General features: G+C 45.3%; 1 protein-coding gene across 1 annotated transcript; it reads right to left on the bottom strand.

Annotated features, from left to right (window-relative positions):
* Positions 1-284: 284 nt before the first annotated feature.
* otogl (otogelin-like) lies at positions 285-20946 on the bottom strand. The gene is made up of 59 exons (XM_029842046.1): positions 20778-20946; positions 20560-20602; positions 20287-20365; positions 20038-20116; positions 19759-19851; positions 18219-18373; positions 17624-17745; positions 17308-17513; positions 16812-16936; positions 16575-16681; positions 16389-16495; positions 16140-16265; positions 15956-16064; positions 15843-15889; positions 15623-15768; positions 15368-15494; positions 15065-15242; positions 14864-14988; positions 14390-14599; positions 14139-14307; positions 13990-14064; positions 13815-13858; positions 13470-13635; positions 12717-12824; positions 12491-12629; positions 11816-11950; positions 11587-11733; positions 11373-11492; positions 10999-11115; positions 9769-9925; positions 9508-9534; positions 9221-9400; positions 8867-9146; positions 8671-8781; positions 8497-8589; positions 8041-8405; positions 7830-7995; positions 7549-7663; positions 7133-7304; positions 6873-7015; positions 6772-6795; positions 6575-6667; positions 6297-6486; positions 5787-6004; positions 5374-5515; positions 5090-5275; positions 4744-4956; positions 4438-4542; positions 4114-4221; positions 3902-4003; positions 3710-3814; positions 3528-3568; positions 3343-3406; positions 2987-3165; positions 2808-2912; positions 2610-2729; positions 2426-2471; positions 917-996; positions 285-836 (listed from the first exon to the last, which is right to left on the bottom strand). The coding sequence occupies exons 1-59, from the start codon at positions 20848-20850 to the stop codon at positions 636-638; spliced, it is 7608 nt and encodes a 2535-aa protein (XP_029697906.1). The 5' UTR covers positions 20851-20946; the 3' UTR covers positions 285-635.
* Positions 20947-20967: the final 21 nt, after the last annotated feature.

Below are 20967 nucleotides of genomic sequence, written 5' to 3'. Positions count from 1 at the left end.
ACTGCTCATAACACTGCGGTGGTGGAAATGTTTTGGCATAGACTTGGGGTGTGGAGGAGCTGCAGGCCACTGAAGAATGGCAGGAATGTTAAAGGGAGACATGATGGACAGACAGGGGGCTGAGTCCACTGGGGGGGGGGGGGTTCTGTTATGATGAGGTGACCCCCACACAGCAATAACCTCTCTGAGGCACAAGGCAAACACACGTCAGCAGCACTTTGAATGCTGAATCAGGAGCCTCATGTAACAAGATCCAGTGAGAGAGGAAACACAGGAGATCGGTCTGAGAGGAACGCTTTTATCTTATAATTGACAACTTGACTTTAAAGTAGAGGAGCTACAATGTTTCAGAACCAAATAGCATTCGAGCAACGGATAAAAGACAGCTAAATCAATATATAGTGTTTGAATTCAACAGCAGTAATGTTGTTGTTGCAGCAGCTGCAGTGGCTGAAGAAGGCTGATGAAATCCTACTTGAAATGAAAACTCTAAAAGCCTGCATGATAACAACAAAAGCAACAACAAACTACTTGAAATCATTTCCTTCTCACATTAGTCTTAATTAACCCCATGGCCCCAGATCAGTCCTGTAAAGTGGCAAAATAGTACTACATTGTCTTGCTGTTTTAATTTTCTAGTTCCACTGACAGGAACAGTCCAAAGGCTCCTGGAAGCTGTATTCCACAATTGTTGAGTTCCGTGTGCAGTAAAGGATTACGGAGCGGGTCTGAAGTCCACTTTCGCGGCAGCATTTACAGAAACGTGCGTGACTGTTTATGTTGAAGTTGAATATGGTGGCGGAGGGACATTTCCCGTCACAAGAGTAGACTGTTACCTAGGGAGGGGGCAGTAATAAAAGACATTCAGAATTGTAGATTAGCTTCTCATTTTTGCTGGTTTGCTTCCTTCTCTCACCGGCGCGTTGCTCCTGCAGTCATCTTTTCGAATGGTCGTGCGAATGGCCACGCGTTTGCACGTTTTACCGTCCTCTTTGCCTACAAACATATTCACACAGAGGTAAGATGCATTGCCCTTAACACAGCAGGACAAAAGCATGATCTAATGACTCAAACAGAGAGAAAAGGCCATCCAACACAGGTTAACGCACAAACACAACCTTTCATCTATTTACCAAGGACACCTGCTACTCACGCAACCCTGAAAAGGCCTATTGAACGTGGCTCTTTGTTGCCCAGCAGTAGGGGCTTGCTTTGATTGACAGTTAGCGACGGGGGGCACATTTTCTCAAGCAAAGGTCTAGCTCTCTTTCTGGCCCCTGCTATGTACCTAATCTTGCTTTTCAGCCAATCAAAGCAGGTCAAAACACAACTGATGCGAAGCTGGTGCATATATTAATAAAAGATGCTCTTCCGAGCTTCTTTGTCATCTAAAAATACTTAAATGGGCATCACATCATCCACTAAATGGACAAGTAGTCAGGAGTCAAGAAAAAAAAAAAAAAAAATTACAAATAAAACCTACACATATAAAGAGTATGTCAGGCATTCACACAAAACTTGACAGTGTGTCTTTTGTCAGTGAAAATCAAACGTGAAAAAAATCAAAGGGAAACAATGCAAAGAGACGGTACCTGTGTCACAGTTAGTACTACCGGTGGGGGTTACGGGATTAATGGTAAAAGGTAAAACGCCAGCGCCGGAACCTAGGAGCATCGTCATGGGCCGCAGCCGTCCGGGTTCAGAGAATGTCATGAAGACACACAGGGTCATGGTTTTTTGTTTTTATAAAACACAGTTCAGCATCACACACAAACACAACACGGATGGAATCAGTGCAGCTGGCATGCACACGAATTTCACTTCTTCTGTGGGTGGGGTGGTTGTGGGGGAGGGGTCACTCCAGGAAGCCAGCCAAGGAACTCAGCCATTTGATGTATTCTAAAGAGAAGCCCAGCACAGCCGGCACCGTGAAACTTGCATTCTCATTGGTGGATGCTCACCTTTGAACACCATGATTGGCCAAAGAGCAACGTCACACTGCTAAAGCAGGCAAGCAGGTCAGGCTGCAATGCAAAATTCCCAGAGAAACAAAACATCACCACCGCATGTTTATTAAAGGTTCAACCCACACAAAATCTCGGTTATAGATCTTATTGCATGAGGTAAATGCGGAGAACTGGTTAAAATGTCATCATGTCGACTGTTACTTCCTGTGGATTTTCTGTTAAGTACTTTCCTGTTTCGACTGTAAAAAGAGAATTTAAGAAGAACATATTCTGTAGGCCAAGAATGGTGGGAAATGTAGTCACAGGCAAACAAAAAGACTCATCTTCACCCTCTACAAAAGGCCACACCCCCAAAGTTTAGCCAACAAGCCCATCCACTGCCAGGCAACAATGTGCTCACCCCTTTGATCAACAGCTCAAAGCATTTCCAGAAGCACCAAATAAATTATGAGGCTCACATGTCTTGCAGCAACCATCCACGTAACTCTGAACTACACCACCGTTCTGCAAAAGAGAGGATCAAAATTAAATGGCAGACCAGTCAAAAACTCAAAACCATCCGCAGAGACATTGGTAAGTCTTCCAATAACAACGTGGCTAAAACATAAATTCATTATTGGCATAAATTTCAACTGTCCAGACCTGAAGACATTCTGTGTCATTAAAAGGTGGACAAACAACCCCAGAAGCAAGTATCACCGCCCCCACTGCTGTTTCCACACAGTCATAACGTGTACAGTTCTCCACCCAGGAACTCCCCGCCTGCACAAACAAAGAAAATCAGTCCCGCTGGGGGAAAAAAAAGGTAGAGCAAAGTGCACGTGGATGCGTAACCCATACAGCAAAAAGATCTGTTGTCCTGTTTTCATCTGTAAAAGTGCAGGAGATGTTTTTGCAGGAGCCGCAGCACACCTGAGGGTCTGTGGACGGCTCGTACACCTGGTGCTGCACATGAAGAAAGGGTCGGCGTGAAGGAAATGAACAGGAAGATGTTTGTGGGTGCAAAGCAATTATCATACCGTGCCACATTTTTGGGAGCAGTTGACAAAGGAAACATCCATGGCGTTGAAGCCCGATTCTGGGTCCCTGTGATGCAGGCAGTGGACGGTGTAACACAGTTCTCCTTCTAGGTACTGAACCAGGGATTGGCCTGGACCCAGCACCGTCACCCCTTGGAACAGACATACCTCTGCTTTCTCTACACAAACAAACATTTAAAAAAAAAAAATCGAGTTATTACTATGCTTTAGATTGCTTTTTTATTTAAATCTTCGGCACGATAACTCAATAGAATGAAAGAGGAATTAAAACAATTCCAGTATCAGCATCCTCCTCCCGTGGGTGTGTTTTTTTTTCATCATTTCGTAACACATACGGCATTCGTGCTGAGGACAGCCGCAGTTCCTGCTGCTGTCTGGAATCTCGACCAGCACCTCCCCCTTAGAGAAAAACAAATTGCTGACTTTTCTCTGTATCCTCATTTTATCTTGCTTCTAGCAAAATGATAATAATAATAAAAAAAATTATTAGACAGTGATGCAGCTTTTTTTGCTGACTTACCACCTGACAGACGGGGAGAGAGCTGTCCTCACATCGGCATTCTGGGAGAAATTCAAAGAAAAAAGTTTGTGCAAGTGGTAATCTTAACTTCTGAAATCTTTCCAAACATTATTTCAAAATATCTCAGACGCTGCAGTGTGATTTAGGAGTGTGTGTGTGTATGTGTGTGTATGATTTTGTACCACAGTGGTATTGTGGGCAGCAATTCCCAGCAACAGTGGCCTGCACCAGAGAGAGACCAGGTGTGCAGCTAACAGATGATTCAGGGCACAGGTTGACGTCACAGACTGTAACAACGCATGAGAGAAAGCGCAAGCATGACTTTGAAGACAGGGTCACAGAAGCGCACATGCTCTCTTAACGGGCACGCTCACCACAATAGTAATGAGGACAGCAGCTGGAGGTGTTGTTGAAATCCACAGCCAGGATTTCTCCGCGTGAACACGTTGGAACAGGTTCAATACATGACTCACACACTACTCAGACAGAAAACATGGGCAAGGAAAATTCAGTTTTGTTGGTATAAGCCAGGACGACGTGAGAGGAGGGAGACGCGACGGGAGTAAGTCGTTGTGGAAAGACTCACCACACAGGTAAGTGAAGCAGCAGGGCTTTTCTCCTCTCACCTCCACAAGGAACTGATCGTCCCTGCAGCTGGGAGCAGACATGGGAGGGCATGCCGTGGGGTCACACTCTGAGAAAGCCCAATTATAGCAGCAGTTGGTGAAAGTTCCAAGCATAATTTTAATAGCAGGTTTCGGACCGTATAAAACTACCCCCCCACCCCCTTTTCAATTATTACCCCACGCTACAGACTACAGCACTATATTTACTTTGTAGGCAAATAGAGATAATTTGTCCAAATGTATTATTTGCACGAAAAAGAGGTTAAATGAAAGTGAATCCTTACCACATCTGTACTCCGGGCAGCAGGACAGAGTGCTGTATCCAATTACTAGTCTGTTCCCAGTATCACATGAGGGCACTTCGCTGTCACAGATAGTCATGTTGCAGTCTGGACAAGGAGCAATGGCACAAAAATGGACGATTATGCAAACAAACAGACACAACAGATGGCAACGATTGATGATTATTAGCTTTTTGAAATGGACCAATGAAGAAGAGAGAAGGAAAAAGCTCAACCTCCCCTCTCCAAAAACAGGTGCATCATATGCTCTGCTTGGCGAACACGTGTTTCATGTCTCAATTCCCTCACCACAGATCTTCTTTGGGCAGCAGGCTCCTTCCTCCACCACATCCAGTACGTACTCTCCCTCTCTCTCACACAGCAGAGAGGGGACGGAGCTGCAGTCGGGCTCCACGGCCACCACGGAGCCATTCTCCAGGCACTTGTACAGACAGCAGCTGCGAGCAGAACCGTTCCACACCTCGCCCGGGGCACGAGGATTGCCTTCATTATCCGTGCATACTGAATACATCAGAGCCCGGCAGACACACCAATGATGCGGCAGTGTTGTAACACTAATACGGAGTTTTTCATACTCCAGTGCTTAATTTCATTCTTATGTCTTTATGACAAAGGCAGGTAATTACTCTCTCACCACAGCGATCTTCAGTGACACAGTACGGGGAGTCAGCTCGGTGCAATATGGTTCCACTGCGGCACACGCACTCTTCTCTGATGAAGGAGCAGGTGCTCTCTTCATAGTATTCTCTGTTCAGACAGGTGCGGCTGGTGCAGGTGCTCACACAAGGTTGATACTCCTTACCGGGGGGACACCGCAACGCTACAACAATACAGCCGTTCAACAGACAGTGCATAAGCAAATGGGAAACATGAGAGAGCACATCTGCATGTGCGCGCAGCACGTCTCCGCTTCCTTACGGCAAAAATTGTGCCGTCTCCAGCTGATGCAGACTTGATGTGTGTAGCAGACTGCCACATATGCTGCCAGAAAGTCGCACTGGTGATCCTTGTAGTGTAGGTCACCCGCCCACATAATGTCACAGAAGTGTTCTGGAGGAACCTGCAGGCAGGAGACCATTAAACATCATTAAAATGTAAATTTGATTTCATTATTAAGGATTTAATTGGTTTTTAATATTTTTTTGGTTTGTTTTTTCTCCCACCCCACTTATACCAGGTGCCAAAAATCTCAATAAAAGTGAAAAAATAGTCCCTGTAGAAATAGATCCAGAAAACACTTACCGGGGCTTTATTTTCCCCACGCACACTTATGAATCAATAAAACTATTAAGGCATGCCATTGAGTCTGTACATATTTTTGATTAGCACACCTTGCTGTGACATGGCACGAAAGCTCTCTGGTAGAGCATCGAGAGACAAGTGGAGCAGTCCCCGGTGGTGCAGTTGTCTCCAATCCTGCGCATGTGTTCGCTTTCATCTGTGGTGGGCACTCTCCAGGCATGAAGGAAGAGCATCATGTCTCCCAGCTCCCTGACCACAGTACCATTAGGCAGCCTTAGGTCATCCTCTGGGTTCCCATCACAGCAACCTGGTGTGATGTGTAGACACAGAGTGGCTGTGAATATATTTGACTTACAGCAACAATACAACATATTACAACCTGTGTGTGTGTGTGCGCGTGCGTGTGTGTGTGTGTGTGAAACTGTCTTAATAAATCAAATGCCTCTGAAGATATAAGGCTGTCACACCACATGACGCTGATGCTCAAGTGATGCTGATAGTATAGCGCTGCTAGATGGCACTTGCATAAATGAGCTTGGTGCTGATGCAGTCAAAACCGATCATTAAACAGAAGTATGCGTGCATGGGTGTGGACTCACCACACAAGCCTTGAGTGGGAACCGAGGCGTTGTAGGTGGTGATGTACTGCAACACCATGATGCCTGTGCTGTGATACCACTGCATGCTGACTCCACCGGGGGTTTGGATCAAGTACATGCTGCCGGTGTCCTCCACATACAGAGAGTGATGAGAGAACGGGAGCCTTGGGGTTCTGTAGTTTACAGTCACCTGAACTCAGTTGGGTGCAAACAGGTATGAATGAGTCTAGTTGTCTTGCACGAGATGAAAATCCGGAGAGAATTAGACCAGCGTTCACCTTGCGATCCAGTCGGTTGATGATGATTCTGTAAGTGGGGGTTGTAATGTTCAGCCTTTTGAAACATAGGCCAGCTGTTCCTCCTGTAGGAGTCTGTAATGGAGTTTCATTAGAAAAATGATCAATATATATAATATAGCATCGCTAAATAGGCCTTGAATTAGCGATTTGACAACAACCGATGAGTCTTTACTCACAGTTCGCCTGATGGAGTTTACACTCTACAATGAGAAGCAACAAAGGGTTTCTGTATTTTCATCAAATATTTTATGAAAACTGCCTGTTTTGCTAACTGCACCTGACTGGTAGGGCATTTCTCCACGGTGCCAATAATAGTCTCTGTGGGCAGGTTAACCAGGATATAGGAGCCATTATCATACAGAGCTACATTGTTGCCATCAAACGTGATAACACGGAGGTCAGACATGACAGTGCAGCGGCCTGCAGGTCACAAAGATTAAATCAAACAAGGATCAACAAAGGTTTGATCAATCGGTCCACCTGCTAGTGGTTGATTATGAAAACAAAAGCCCGTTGGTCATTAGACTTACAGGGGACACTGCCACTGAGGACAGCAGGGGTCAGTGTTGATGAGGACGGGCAGGCCCAGCAGACTGCACTGAGGCTGTGTGGTGTTGTAGCGGCAGTGCACAGAAGAGTTGTGAAGAAGCAACTCGCCATTGAAACAGATCAGCTCAGCACACTCGTCAATACGGTATGAGTATGGAGGCTGCAGAGAAAAAAAATGTTTCACATAAATCTGATGCGAAATAAGCAGCGGACAACTAAAGAGGGATGATGGACTCTTATATGAGTTTAACTGCATTGTACAAATATTCACATGCATCATTGTTTGTGCAAGTTCTTGAACAAATAAATGCAGCACAACTGGCCATATTTAGTGAATATGAACCAACTGTTTTTATCTCTAAGGCTGAATTAGGCTAAATTTCCAGTGCAACACAAACACTTACTGTGCAGGGTGTTGTGGGTAGGAGAAAAGGATGTGTGGTTGATACTTCTTCTGTTGTAGGAGAGGTGTCAGGGCTTGTGATTATTTCTGTGGTTACCAGCTCAGTGGTGTCTGTCCTGGATGTAGGAGTTTGCGTCGTCATTGTCCGAATAGTCACCCTGTCTGTCAGCGTTGTTCTGTCTGTCATCACTGTAGTCTCCTTGGAAGTAGCCTGCGATGTAGTCAAGTTCCTCGGGGTGGTTCCATGGATAGATGTGGTGGAGGCAGTGGGCCTAGCTGTACTTGGTGGTGGCTGCGGGGAGGGGGAGGTCGGAGCAGTTGGAGTGGATGTTGTTAGGGGTGAGGTGGACTCTGTCAGAACAGTGGGAGTGGTAGAAGGGGACGGTAAAGTTGTGGAGGCAGGAGTAGTCGAGGAAGGAGGGGATGAGGTCAGGGAAACAGAAGTTGCCTCAGAGGATGCAATGGAAGGTGTTACTGTCACCGTAGCAACCACCGTGGATGCTGAAGACGTCGACGTCCTCTCGCTTGCGGTTGTCTCTGGCAGCGTCGATTGAGTGGCAGTGGTAGAAGCAACGGTTGTCGGAGGAACAGTCGAGGAGGGAGGAGATGTGAGTGAAGTGGTGACGCGCTCTGTAGCTGGACTTGGGGTAAAAGCAGTGGCGGTGGTGGACCTCTGGGTTGTGGTGGACGCAGTTGTTCCTCTGGTGGGTGCTGTGGTCATAGTGGCTGTGGTAGTAGCTGTGGATGTGATTGAAGGTAGCGATGGTGTGGCGGCAACTGTTGTTGTTGGTGCTGCGGTCGTTCTGTTCGACCGCGTCACGTATGAAAAGGGCGTCGGAGTTGGGGGATGGGACACACCTAGAGGATACGGTTAATGCTGCATGCACATACTGTGTTTGCAGAAAAATAAAAACATTTTTCAGACCTTTTTTAATAAAACAAAACAAACAAGAGATTCTCACAGTCTTCCGTGTAAACACATCTTCTGGTGACTTCATCCAGGACCATGTTCTTGGGACAACGTGGAAAGCAGCCCTCCACACTGCAAATTACATAAACATTGTCAACAGCTGAGTCAAGAGTGAATTATTCAGTTGTGCTAAGGGAGAGCTAAGGCTCTTACGGAGGAAGGAACTGGCAGCGCGTCGCATCTGGGTCGCTGCATGTGTGGGCACAAGGGCTTGCACAGGCCTGGTAGCGCCACTCGCACATGATTCGGTGTGGAATGACAAAACTGCTCTCTGCCAGATGAGAGAAACATCAACTAGTTATTTACCTTCTCTGCCCTTGCAAACCTTTTGGGGTTCTGTGTGTCTGACCCTTCAAGTGCGAAGCTGCCTCTGACTTTAAAACTGTCGGTGGTGTCATATCTCTGAGCTTGTGCAACAGCGCGTGTTAGTGTCAGGAAGATTCCCGGTTGGCCAAAGAGCTCAAAAGAAGTGAAGCCAGGCAGAAAAAGCCCCTGGTGCTGAATAAAGGTTGCCCTTCGACTAAACTCTGCCCCTTGACTCCAGTGCTCCAACTGAAGATGGCTGCCTCCTGACACAGCAAGGAAATAATTTGGCCTTTCTGCAGATTCCAGTGAAACCACAGGAACACCTGGGAAAAAAAATGAAAGGGCCCTGAAGCAAAGATTGTTCTATACACGTCACTGTGTTAACATAGACACTTACGTGATGCTCTGTCTTTCTGCAGGCCCATTGTGATCATGAAGTTAAACAGTATGCCTGGAGGTGGAAGCTGCCCAGGTCTCACTTGTGCCAGTGGAATCACTGCATTGCTGGTGCGATTCACCCCAAAAATGGTGTCATTAGAAACAGCGCTCACCAAGGAAAATGGGCCACTACCCAACTCTGTGGTGATGTGAGAAATAAGGAGAAATAACACAGCAATGGGGGGAAAAGTCTTTAGAGATGAGATGAGACAACTGATAACAACAAATAGCCTTCATCATACCTACCTTGATTGTAGTATTCACAGTCATAGGCTGGAAGAAAATAAATCAAAAGTTAGTGTGCAAGGATGATAATAATGCATAACCCAGATTAAAATTAAATCTGGGGTAAAAACATAAGGCCATAAAAGGCGGCATGATACAACTAATCTCACATTTGGGCAGCTTTAATTTCAGAAAATGTAACAATAAAGACACAGCGGTTAAAAGTGGATGGGTGAGCATGAGCATTATCAGCTGTCTGTGTGTGTTTGTGTGTATTCTCACGGCAGATAGAGGGCGATCGCCACTGGATGGTTATCCCCTGTTGACAGCACTTGTGGGCGTAAGCGGCGATGGACGTGCACAGGCACTCGCAGTCACCCCCGCGGTTACAGTTGCACGTGTCTGTCAAGCAGTTTCTGTAGAACCAGGCCACATCCACCTGATAATACACACCCATGAACACACACAAACACACACACACACACATGGAAACAGGCCATATCTCGGGGGGAGGGGGGGTTCTTGTTTGGAGGGTGAATAGTGCTTAATAATTCAAACAGGGAATGAGAGATGGGATATTAGGACAAAGGAATGTGGGTCAACCTCTGGTGCACACCATATGAGATGAGCAAATAGTGGGACAAACAGACCAAATGCATCACGAATGAGTTGTCCAAGATTAGCTGCAACATGACACAGAGGAAGTTGCATCAAAAAAATAGAAGAAGAAACCTCCACCCCAAAGTCTCTATAATCCAGAACTTGTAAGTGAAATAAGTCCCATCTCCCTCTTTTGCTACCGTTTCCAAGCAGACGGATGTGTCAAAAGTTGAAACATGTATTTTGTGCACACACGGAGAATGTGTCTTTGCAGCCAGGCAAAGATTATGAAATTTACTCAGTGCAGTTTATCTCCTGAAAGCTGACCTTTACGACTGACATTCAAAGATAGATTCTATCTCACCTCCTCTGCTGGGCATTTGCTTCGATGTAATCTTCTGTAAAGTCACTTTGAGATATTTGCTTAATTTCACACAATTTCACCCCAAATCCTCTAATTAAATTGTAAATAATAGTGCATTTTGGCCGAGGAATCAGCTGGATACATACTGAAATTATACAATTACTTTACCATTGGAAGAACTTTTGATCTATTTAATCCATAAATTGGACACAAGGTCAATGACGTTCTCCTTTGGCTGCTATTTGGCTCTATCTGCTGGTCACATATGTAACTACACTAAAATCTATTGCAAGTACCAAGAATGAGACAAATTTTCATCAACTTTGGTGTTGGGTGTCTCGAACAATGTATTCTCTTCAATTACAGCTGTTCCCATAACCTCTCACCCACCCAACAACCCCTACTCCCTTGATGCGTGTAAAATAACCACTCTCCAGCTGATGTCACTCTGTGAAGGAGTGTGTGTGTGTGTGTGTGTGTGTGTGTGCATGAGGGTATGTGTGTTTGCTTGTTTGTTTGTTTAAGAGAGAGGAAAAGATAGCACTCACCACATTGTGACACGGAGCAAAGACATCACTGTAAAGAAGAGCACACTCCCTCTTGGCATACGGCTGTCGGCCCAAGTCCCCTTCACATGGTCGCTCAACAACATAGTCACTTTCACACTAACACACACACACACACACACACGCACGCACGCACGCACGCACGCACGCACGCACGCACGCACACACACACACACACACACACACACGCACACACACACACACACGGATTAGGGGTCTGATTACTTTTAAATATCACAGTGCACTCGAGGGAAACAACTAACAGGAGCCAAAAGAGCTGAAGGGGAATGAAAGAGCAAGTGAGCATGCATTAAATAGGGAAGGATAATAATGCAGGGAAAAGGGCTGACCATTACCTGACCCAGAGCCCAGCTGTCTCCAAAGGTCTGTGCGTTGTTGACCTCCATGTGGCTGGAGGTCGTCATGTCGTTCACTGTCACGCTGTCAAAATTGCCACAGAGTCCTGTCAGAAGGCCCTGGAGGAGCAAACAGAGAAGGGCAAGTTTTCACCCTTGATTTCCTTTTATTTCTTCACATTTCGATTTTTTAGGATGTAACCGTAGTCTGGACCTTCCACCGTGGTCCAGCTGTGATGTGAACAGTTGTCTTGTGGTCCCACAGGATGGTCATTTCTTGATTAGGGAAATGTACCACGGTGTAGTAACCTGCTTTCCAAAGCTCAAATTCTGACCCTCTCCCAACAACAGTGGACGGACTCTGAGGAAATAAATGCATTTTTGCTGGATTTATCAATACACTGAATATCCATAAACAATGTGAGTGTGCATATGGCGCTCACAGGATTGCCTGAGTTGTCTGTGAAGTAAATTTTGGTAAGGCCCACATGAATAACAAGGAATTTTATGCACACAATGCCGCTCTCATAGCAGTCCTTGTTTTGGGCAACAATGGACACCTCGGTTTCACCCACACTCTACGGAAAAGAGAACAGAAAATATTACTCTCACAAAGGGAAGAAAGATTCAGCAACTCTGCAAACACAGTGTGAAATTTTCACTTGTTTGTTGGCGATGCGCAACAGGTGATAGCCAAGCGTGGCGGTTAAAATTCATGACTTGTGTCGCTTTGGATATATGAGAGGTGACAAGAACAGGAAGTAATTCTAAGCTATTAGAATAGAGTTCTGACCTGTCCACCCATTCTTTTCAGGCCGGCATAGCGGTTGGCAGTGTGTTTGGCCTGAATTACGATGTCTGTTCTGCTAATTCTAATTCTATATCCCTGGGAGCGCAGGAGCCTAGGGGTTTGAAGTGAACACTGGTCTCTTTGTGTTGCTACAGCATTGCACCGTGCTTGCTAGCATGACCACACACCCCGCTACTTAGTTCCTCGATCATTCACAAACACGTCCATGACAGAAGTGTCCCAGGAAAACATTCTGAGCCCCATTCTGAGCCACAGAGATACTCAAATGTGCATAAAACCTGACAGCGATTAGAGAACGCAGACTCACTTTGAGCAGATAGACCTGGCAGTCTGTGTGGTAGTCATACTCCAGGCCGTCAAATGTGTGGTAGTGTCTGTCACTGTAGATCGTGCACACAGCTGGACATGGGAAGTAGGTGCAGTTGAAATAGCCACGATGACACACGCTGGTGAGATGAGCAGCCGGACGTCAGCAGAAATGATACACTTATCCCTGCACATTCTTTTGATTTGGGAGGGTGGAGGACACATACCATTTGTAACATGGCGTTTCCACGGTTTCTCCGGGCAAGTATTCCAGGCCCAGCCAGCCGCACGGGCAGTTTTCTGGGTAGTAGCAGCGACCTTGGTGCAGCACCAGCCTTGGCAGATAAACCACATATCAAAGAGGAAGTCCGCAATGAGAAAACTCTTCAATTAATTCCACATTGCAGAAAGTCAATTTCTAAGTCCTGTGAGTAAAACCGTAAGTGTGAATTTTGGTTTGAAGGTTATATATTTATGACTGCAGAAAATATCTCCTCAGGTGTTTTTTCTTTAAATTATTCACATTATAAAGCAGACGTGAGCCGCTGACTGAATTAAAACTAACTGTGGGAGAATTTTGCTGCGCTACTGAAAATAACCAGGGCTTATTTTCTAGAGTTACAGCATTATAATCCAGTAACCCAGGCAACAAATGCAAATTGGAATCAGTGCGTTTCTGCAAGGTTGGACGAAGATGTCAAAAACTGACAGAAAGCAACTTCACACCGTGTACGGTGATGATGTTTTCGCTGGTGTTGTGTCTTTTTTCTGTTTTGGGCTGTCACGCTACTAAAATCCGCCTGAAGATCATTTTCTCTGCATGTATAAAAACACCATAGCAACAAAAACACAGGGAACTCTAGAACTGTATATGCTCGAACACTATAGATTAACTATAGATTTAAGATGACTTGTCACATATATCAGAAACACTGATACAAGATTCAGAAGAGAAGGATAGAAGCGGATGCTTGTGTTACCCAGGAGGACAAACACAACCAGAGATGCAGGGTGTACTGGGAGGACAGGTGAGGTTCAACATCAGGTTACGGCAGGTTGGCGCACAGGCCACGCCTCCGCCCTGCTCGGCACAGCTGTGGTACACTTTCCCTTCAGGGCACTCCCCGACCTCTCCGCTGTCTGGCTCTGCAACATACACGTACACAATTCCGCAAAATGAAAACCCATCGTTGCCCTTATTTGACTGCAAGCTAAAAGGCATAAGGCTCCAGACTACGACAACAGGGAGATAGTCTGAAAGAGCGCTTTGTTGATGGAAAGAACAGGAAGAGGAACTGAGGGGAGCAGGAGTGCAGGGAGGTTACCTTTTTCTTCTGGCACACACTCCATCTTCCCATTTCTGCACAGGCTGGATCAGAAAGAGCGGGAGAGGGTGGTGAGAGAGCATGAAAAGGCAGCGAATGAGGGGTTGGATAAAGAGTCTCATAAGATGATCGCTTGAACATTTTTCTTGCAGCTAGGAGGGTCATTGTGACTCACCAGGGGCCAGAGGCACTGAAGGTCACCTCCCCTGGCTGTGACACACCACCGATGGAGTAACAGTGACACTGAAACCTGAGGACAAACTCGCACCATTTTAATTACATCACACTGAATAGTATATGTTGCTAGGACCGATAATGTCTTACAGTTGGACACAGCGCTGGCGTACATCATCATAGTAGCTGCCGTCTGGACAGCCACACCCCTCCGCACAGTCGTCAAGGTTACACGTCTCTGTGCCAGACAGTGCTCGGCAAGACCGGCCGCATGATGAAACACAGGAGTGGTACAGCATACCTCCAAGGCACACCACACCTGCACACACACGAGCCGTCCTGGTCATACTTTTGAAAGGATCAAAGCAACCGGGACATGAAAAGAACGCAGAGGTGCTCACCACATTCCGAGACCTGTGACCGGAAGTCGATGCGGACCCCGTGTTTGGAGCAGAGGTACGCATAGTGAGCCAAGGCCGTGCACAAACAGCTGCTCCCACAATGACAGGCCTGGTAGCGACACTGCTGCTGGTAGATGTTTGGACTGATGTATCCGTGACACGGAGAAAACACGCTCCCCATCAATACTTCACACTGGGATGCATAGAATACTGGAATATACAGCAAACAAATTTATCATTTGATTTTAGAGTGCATCAAATCCACTAAATGCAAGTGTTCACTGAAGAAAGAAGCCTCTAAAAAAACAGCAATAATACCAAATAATGCAATGTTATCATCTAAAGACATACTTAAAACATTAAGATATCACAAAAAGTAAAATGGCAGCATTTAAACTGAGTTTCTGGCAACAAAAGAAAGCATTCGTTAATAAAATTTATCCAAAATAAAAACCAAAGTATGTCCACTTTTACCATTGTTCTGGTTCAGTTCACAAGGGTCTATGATGGGCTGGTTGACGGGGGCGACACAAGCTGACGAAATCTTCCAGGCGTTGGCGTGAAGCTGAGGAGTGCCCTCTATCATCCCTGCTGGAGACCTACAGTGCACGCAAAGGGCATCAGGCAAAATAAGGTTTCCCAACAGCCGTCCAAAAGTAGGCAGTACTTTCTCACAAAAAGTCATCGCGCAGGTTCCCATTGAAAGTTCCACAGAGGCCGAGAGTCTGTCCACGCCATCGGCTGTCCAGCTGCAGATAGACCCGCCCCCCTCGGCCATCATACTGTAGCTTCAGCCCAATGCCTGCCTTCAGCTGGGTGAACACAGAGGTCAGCCTCCGAACCTCCACCGCATCTACAAAACCAGACATTCAAAAATCCTGTATTGACAATCTCAAGGGAGGAATGTCTTTTTGGTCAGTTTTTTTTTAACTCTGAATCTACCTTAAATAACAATAAATACACTCCAAAAGCTCCTACCATCAACATAGGGCAGGCTGGCTGCTGCATTGACGCCTATGATCACATCACCTTCTCTGGTCAAAGTGATCTGGTGACTCACATCTTCATCTAGCACCACTGAGACCGACTGGATGCACACCTGCTGCTGCAGACACAAGGATCAGACATCTGACTCTGGTGGATCTCAATAGACAGGATATTGCACTGTAGGGTACTTGTGTGTGTATGTGTGTGTGTGAATGTTTCACACATTATTTGGAGCGTAAAAACTACCTCCGAGCATGTGGTGTACTGCATCGTGACGGTGAATTTGCTGCCGCCGCGGCTCTTTGCCAGGACGTACTGACACACCCCCGGATGGAGAAAAATCCTACCGTCAAACGTCGTCACAAACACATCACCTATCACCGAACACTCCACTGAAGAGCATGAAGAGGACAATTACAATTAAATTCACAGCTTTGTCTTTCTGTCAGTCATGAACTAAGCTCACCTGTACAGTTGTTCTCAGTGCAGTTCCACACTCCTCCAACACAGATGCTAAGAACACACAGCAGGTTAGCTGCAGGCTAACAAACCTCTTTCCTCACAAATACAGACACTCACCAAACACTGCATCCTTGTTGAAGCACATGTCCTTGTGGATATGATGCTCCATGGTATACACACGGGCACTGGGCCACAGCGATGCACGTTCCATTGTGAAGAATGAGACCTGAGGAAAAGGAAACATCCAACCTACAGTAAGAGGAATCCACCTAATATGAGACCAATTAGTAGGACTGAATACCATCTGGACAGTAGCAGCCATCCAAACAGTGGAGGTTGGTTCCAAGGCACTCTGTCTCAAATGTACAGGTGGGCGGACAGCAACTAATGCAGTCTCTGTGTACAAAACTCTCATTGCAGCCATCATCTACACACATGGGCCAAAAGACATCCATCTTAGTGTCACATAAAGCAGCACACATGCAGATTAGAGGCTGCTATTTAGCTAAATCAACCTTCACAAGAATGAGGAGTTCCAGTGTGATCTTACCACAAGAAGGGAAGCTATCCCTCCACTCTCGTACCGGGTAACCAACATGCGAGCATGCTCGGGTGTACTCGACCAAAGCTCGACAAAACGTTTTCTCGTCATCAGATCTGAGTCCAAGAGCAAAGATCAAACTGGCTAAATGGTTCAAAGTTTGATATGTAAAATAATGTATGTCTTTTAACTTACACACACAGGTCAGACACGCAGCTGGCAACAAATGGGTTTGGATCAATGTTTTCATGACAGGACAGAAATGGAAAGAATAGAAGTGCACTGCATTTTTCAATGGCATCCTGCAAACAGTCACGCTGTTATTTATGCTTGCTGGGAATTCAAAAGCATTCTTTAGTATTAACTGGATAATTTACAGAGTATATATAGTCAATATTGTGTGTACATGTCAACAGCCACTGCGATTCTTACATCCATGTCTGACTCGGACTGGCATGGTCCACTGAAGTCAAGGTCAACTGAGGAGCAGGCTCTTTCACGAGGAAGATCCACGGCCCAACTATTGGCAAACAGAGCAGGCTCGTCGGTCAGGATGTCTGGAACAACATATGGGCAAGGGTGGTGGTGGGGGGAATCATTTTACTGAAAGTCTTTAGCACCATCTACACACAATTAAAAGGTTTGGTTAACTGTGGACAGAGGATTGGGTTACTGTCACTCTCTGAGCCCATTCGTAGACAGTTGGGCAGCATTCTGGCCAGAAAAACTGCAGTTCAGATTACTGCTCATCTGAGGAAGGACCCCTTCCAACCATTCAAACCCCGAAACTATCAGTTTTCTCCGCTCTGGTGTATCCAACTCCCACCGCTACTATAATTGGTCAGGATGAGTGCTGAGTGTATAATAATAGCAATTGCCTCATGTGGGTGCACAGAGGAAGATGAGTGGCCACTCGAGCCGGTCTTACCCCGAGCAGTAGTGAGGTCATCCCCGGCGATGTGGTTGAAGTTCCCACATAGGCCACATGGGGCGCCGTGGTGCTCTTCACTCATCTTCAGATAGACTCCTGAACCTCCATCCCAGGCCAGAGAAAAGCCAAAGACACTCTTGACCAGCAGGTAATCAGCCAGTCGCTCAATGAAAACACCCCCGATGGTCTGAGGCAGACTTAATCTGACATTTTTAAGGTCCACCAAAACACAAAGAAGGGAAAACATGCAAGTGATGCTCTGACACGTGAGGGTAGGAGTAAAAAAGGTGTTAGTTTTGACGTTGTCACGCACCTGCGTCCTCCCTGATGGACCTGATATCCAGAAATGTGGATCTCCTCTTCGTTAGGAAAGAACAAGCTGAGGGCTCTTGGGCAGGAGTACACGCTTCCTTCACATCTTCTGCTGTTGTGGATCTAAAAATACATCTCACTTAAATAGAGCTAAGTGATGTTAATTCAAGCATCACAGACACTGTGATGTGTCTTTTTTTTTTTTTTTTGGTTTGACATTTAAATTGCTGCAATTGTTTTACTTGTGTAGTTCTCATTATTAAGTCAATTAAAAAAAATCAGGAAGTAGACTTATAACTCGTAATCTCTGCTGCTACATATTTTCTGCCTGTATTTTGTTAACTTAACATCCATATTTGGTGTTTTTAATGTTTTTTTTAAAGTGTGTAAACAGTCAGTGTCAAAGTGACAATTAATGATGATGTAATTAAGTGAATAAATAAATCCAATGCACTTCCTGTTTGATTCTAACTGCTAATTAGCTGTACTTTTTCATTTGACTTTTTATAGAATAAAAAAGAAACATATAAAAGAAGGATAGACCACCCCCATATATCATAAACCGGGAACATTTCAGTGTCTAAATTTGATCTTACCCACACCGTGTACTGTGGAGTGGCTGAATGACAGTCCTGGGCCAGAATATAAGAACATGTTCCAGGGAAGTAGAAATAGATTCCGTCAAATGTTTCATAGTGGTGCTGACCCCAGGATCTGCAGATGCCATCTCTGTCCTGCCCCTTATTAGGTACTATGGGAAAAATTAAGGTCTTGTGGTTATAAGCTGGGTCAATTACACATGAAGATGAGAATTTATTGCAGAAGACACGGACACTGTAATAACATGAAAGACAAGCCACCTGCCCTGTTACACCTTTAATAATTTTTTTTTAAAATTTTTAATCTGTAAAAAGGTATTTGTTTAGGTTTAGGGTAAGGGTTAGGGTTTTGGGTTTATGGTGAATGGGTAGGCTCACCTGGGGGTCCGGGTTCAAGAACAGGCACATAAAGAAGTAGATTAGCATATTACATCAAAAGAGAGTTTATTAAGAGCAGCTCATTTTATTAGACTCTTACATGAATTTAGATTAAGAATGGATGGGGTTAGGGTTAGGGGTTGGGGATAGGGTTAGGGTTAGGGTTAGAGGTTGGGGTTAGGGTTGTGGGTTGCAGTTCATTTGCACTGGCCTACTGATCTGGTGGGTGAGTGGGAAGGCTGCAGTCTCTCACTGACGGGATCTGGGCTGCTGGCATGTAAAAGAGTAGTTTATCATAGTACTCTATAAGAGAGTTTTTTAAGAGCAGTAAATTTAGATTAAGAAGGGTTAGGGTTGGTTAAGGTTTAGGTTACGGGTTAGGGTTAGGGTTGGGATTTAGGGTTGTGGGTATATGGTTGTGGGTTGCAGTTTGTTTGCAGTTTGGCATGTACAGTAGTGGTTTACTATATTACACCATAAGAGAGTTAGGGTTTTGATTAGGGTTGGTTACAATTTTTGGTGGTTGCAGTTTATGGAGGTTTATGGTTGTGGTTCAGTTCATTAGCACTGGTCTACTGATCTACTGGGTGAGTGGGAAGGCTGGAGTCCCTCACCGAGGGGATCAGGCCCCGGAATGCTAAAGAGTAGTTCAGTATATTATACCATAAGGGTAAGGGATAGCCCTAACCATGCAAATGCCAAGAGGCCTCATATCTTAGTTTATTGACCATACACACAGACCTCTCATAAAGCCCACTTTCGTTGTGTTCTTCACAGTGCTTAGAGTGGTTGATTAAGAGCGATAGAGGCAGGAAAAGTACACTGGCTAAATCAGATAATGAATGCTTCCTGGATTGGTATGGGAATCGTGATTAACCTTGTTGAGTGATTGAGAGTCTGATACACACACACACACGCACACACACACACACAGACACACGCACACACACACACATATGAACGCACACACAATCCTGTTACTGTACTATGCACTATATTGTAGCATTCTAATGAGGTCTGCTGCATACCAGGCAAGGTACCTGTCACTCACCAATAAGGTCAACGAGCTTTATTCTTAAGAATGTTAGTCGATGCCAAAGAAGACAGGCCCTGTGTCTGTGTAAATGTGTGTGCGTGTGTGTGTGTGTGTGTTACTCACTGATCTGGCAGCGGTCTCCCAGTGCCTGGAACTGAGCGCAGTCACACACACCGCCCTCCTGACACCAGCCACCATTGAGACAGTCACAATATTCTGGGAAAAAAAGAACAAGCCAGCTTTACAATTGTCAGTTTTGTTTACCAATGGTTTAAAAAGTAATTAAAATCCCTAATTAGGCCCTTATCAACACTTCATAACTGCACAGCTGCAGATCGAAAAGAATGTTCAAAACAACAAACAGGTCGATGCGATAATCTTCAAACGGGACACCTTATTTACCTGAAGAAACATCTCTGGCTGTGTAGTTGTGCAAAATGCTGCGTGACATAGCACCATCAGCCAGCAGGGGTTTATACGTCTTGGGAAAAAACAAACAGAGCAGTTTCTGAATTGATTGTCAAGCTCCTTGACACAGCACTGTACCATGACGTTGTTGGGAGGAAGCGTATATGATAGCAAGTGCGTCTGATTCTTTACAAAGCCAGTTTTGTGTCAGTTAGCGTGTCGTGCGCATGTGGGTGCCCTGACCTCCTCTGGTTCTCTTAGGTGTAGTGTACCAACCTCCTCCCCAAGGAGATCCCGTTTCCTCCGAAGTGCATTAGCCCTCCTGCGCACACACAAACATGCACATTAGTGGGAAGGAACAGTCAGAGGGGAGACTTAAGTGCACTTTACACCCTCTGAATTCAGACTCCTAACTACAAGTGACACCCGCCGAACCCTCCACATCTCTCATTGCCCTCAGCCTATAAAGTTACACATATTTAAAGAAATTAAATTTTTGAAGTCGCAATGGCTTACCGTTTCAGTCCTCCATCTGCAACTGAAAGCCGACTCTGAGCTCCTAAACACAATTTTTTAGAGCGCTTATGTATAAAATTTTTTTAAAATAAACCCAGAAGGATGTAATGAAGAAGTATCTATACATTTTAGATTTCAAATGACAAATAAAAGTAATACAGGTATTTTTATTATTACCATTCACTGTTATTATCTATGTAAAGTTAGGTATTACTCACCCTCAAGCAGAAACAAGTGGGAGACAGAAAAAGACAACAGAAGAAATCTTTTCAATGTGAAATTTAAGTTCATCTCAGAGTCCGAAAAGAGGTCGTGAAACCTTAACGGTGCATTTCAGTAATAAAGGAAGGAAAAAGGGTTTAGAACGCCGTCACGGTCGCTTCTGGAAAGCCAACCCAGCACCAACTG

Source organism: Takifugu rubripes, chromosome 9 (genome assembly GCF_901000725.2).
Source record: "Takifugu rubripes chromosome 9, fTakRub1.2, whole genome shotgun sequence".
NCBI lineage: Eukaryota > Metazoa > Chordata > Actinopteri > Tetraodontiformes > Tetraodontidae > Takifugu > Takifugu rubripes.
The sequence above is the reverse complement of the archived record's forward strand: the minus strand, read 5'-3'. Positions and strand labels throughout refer to the sequence as shown.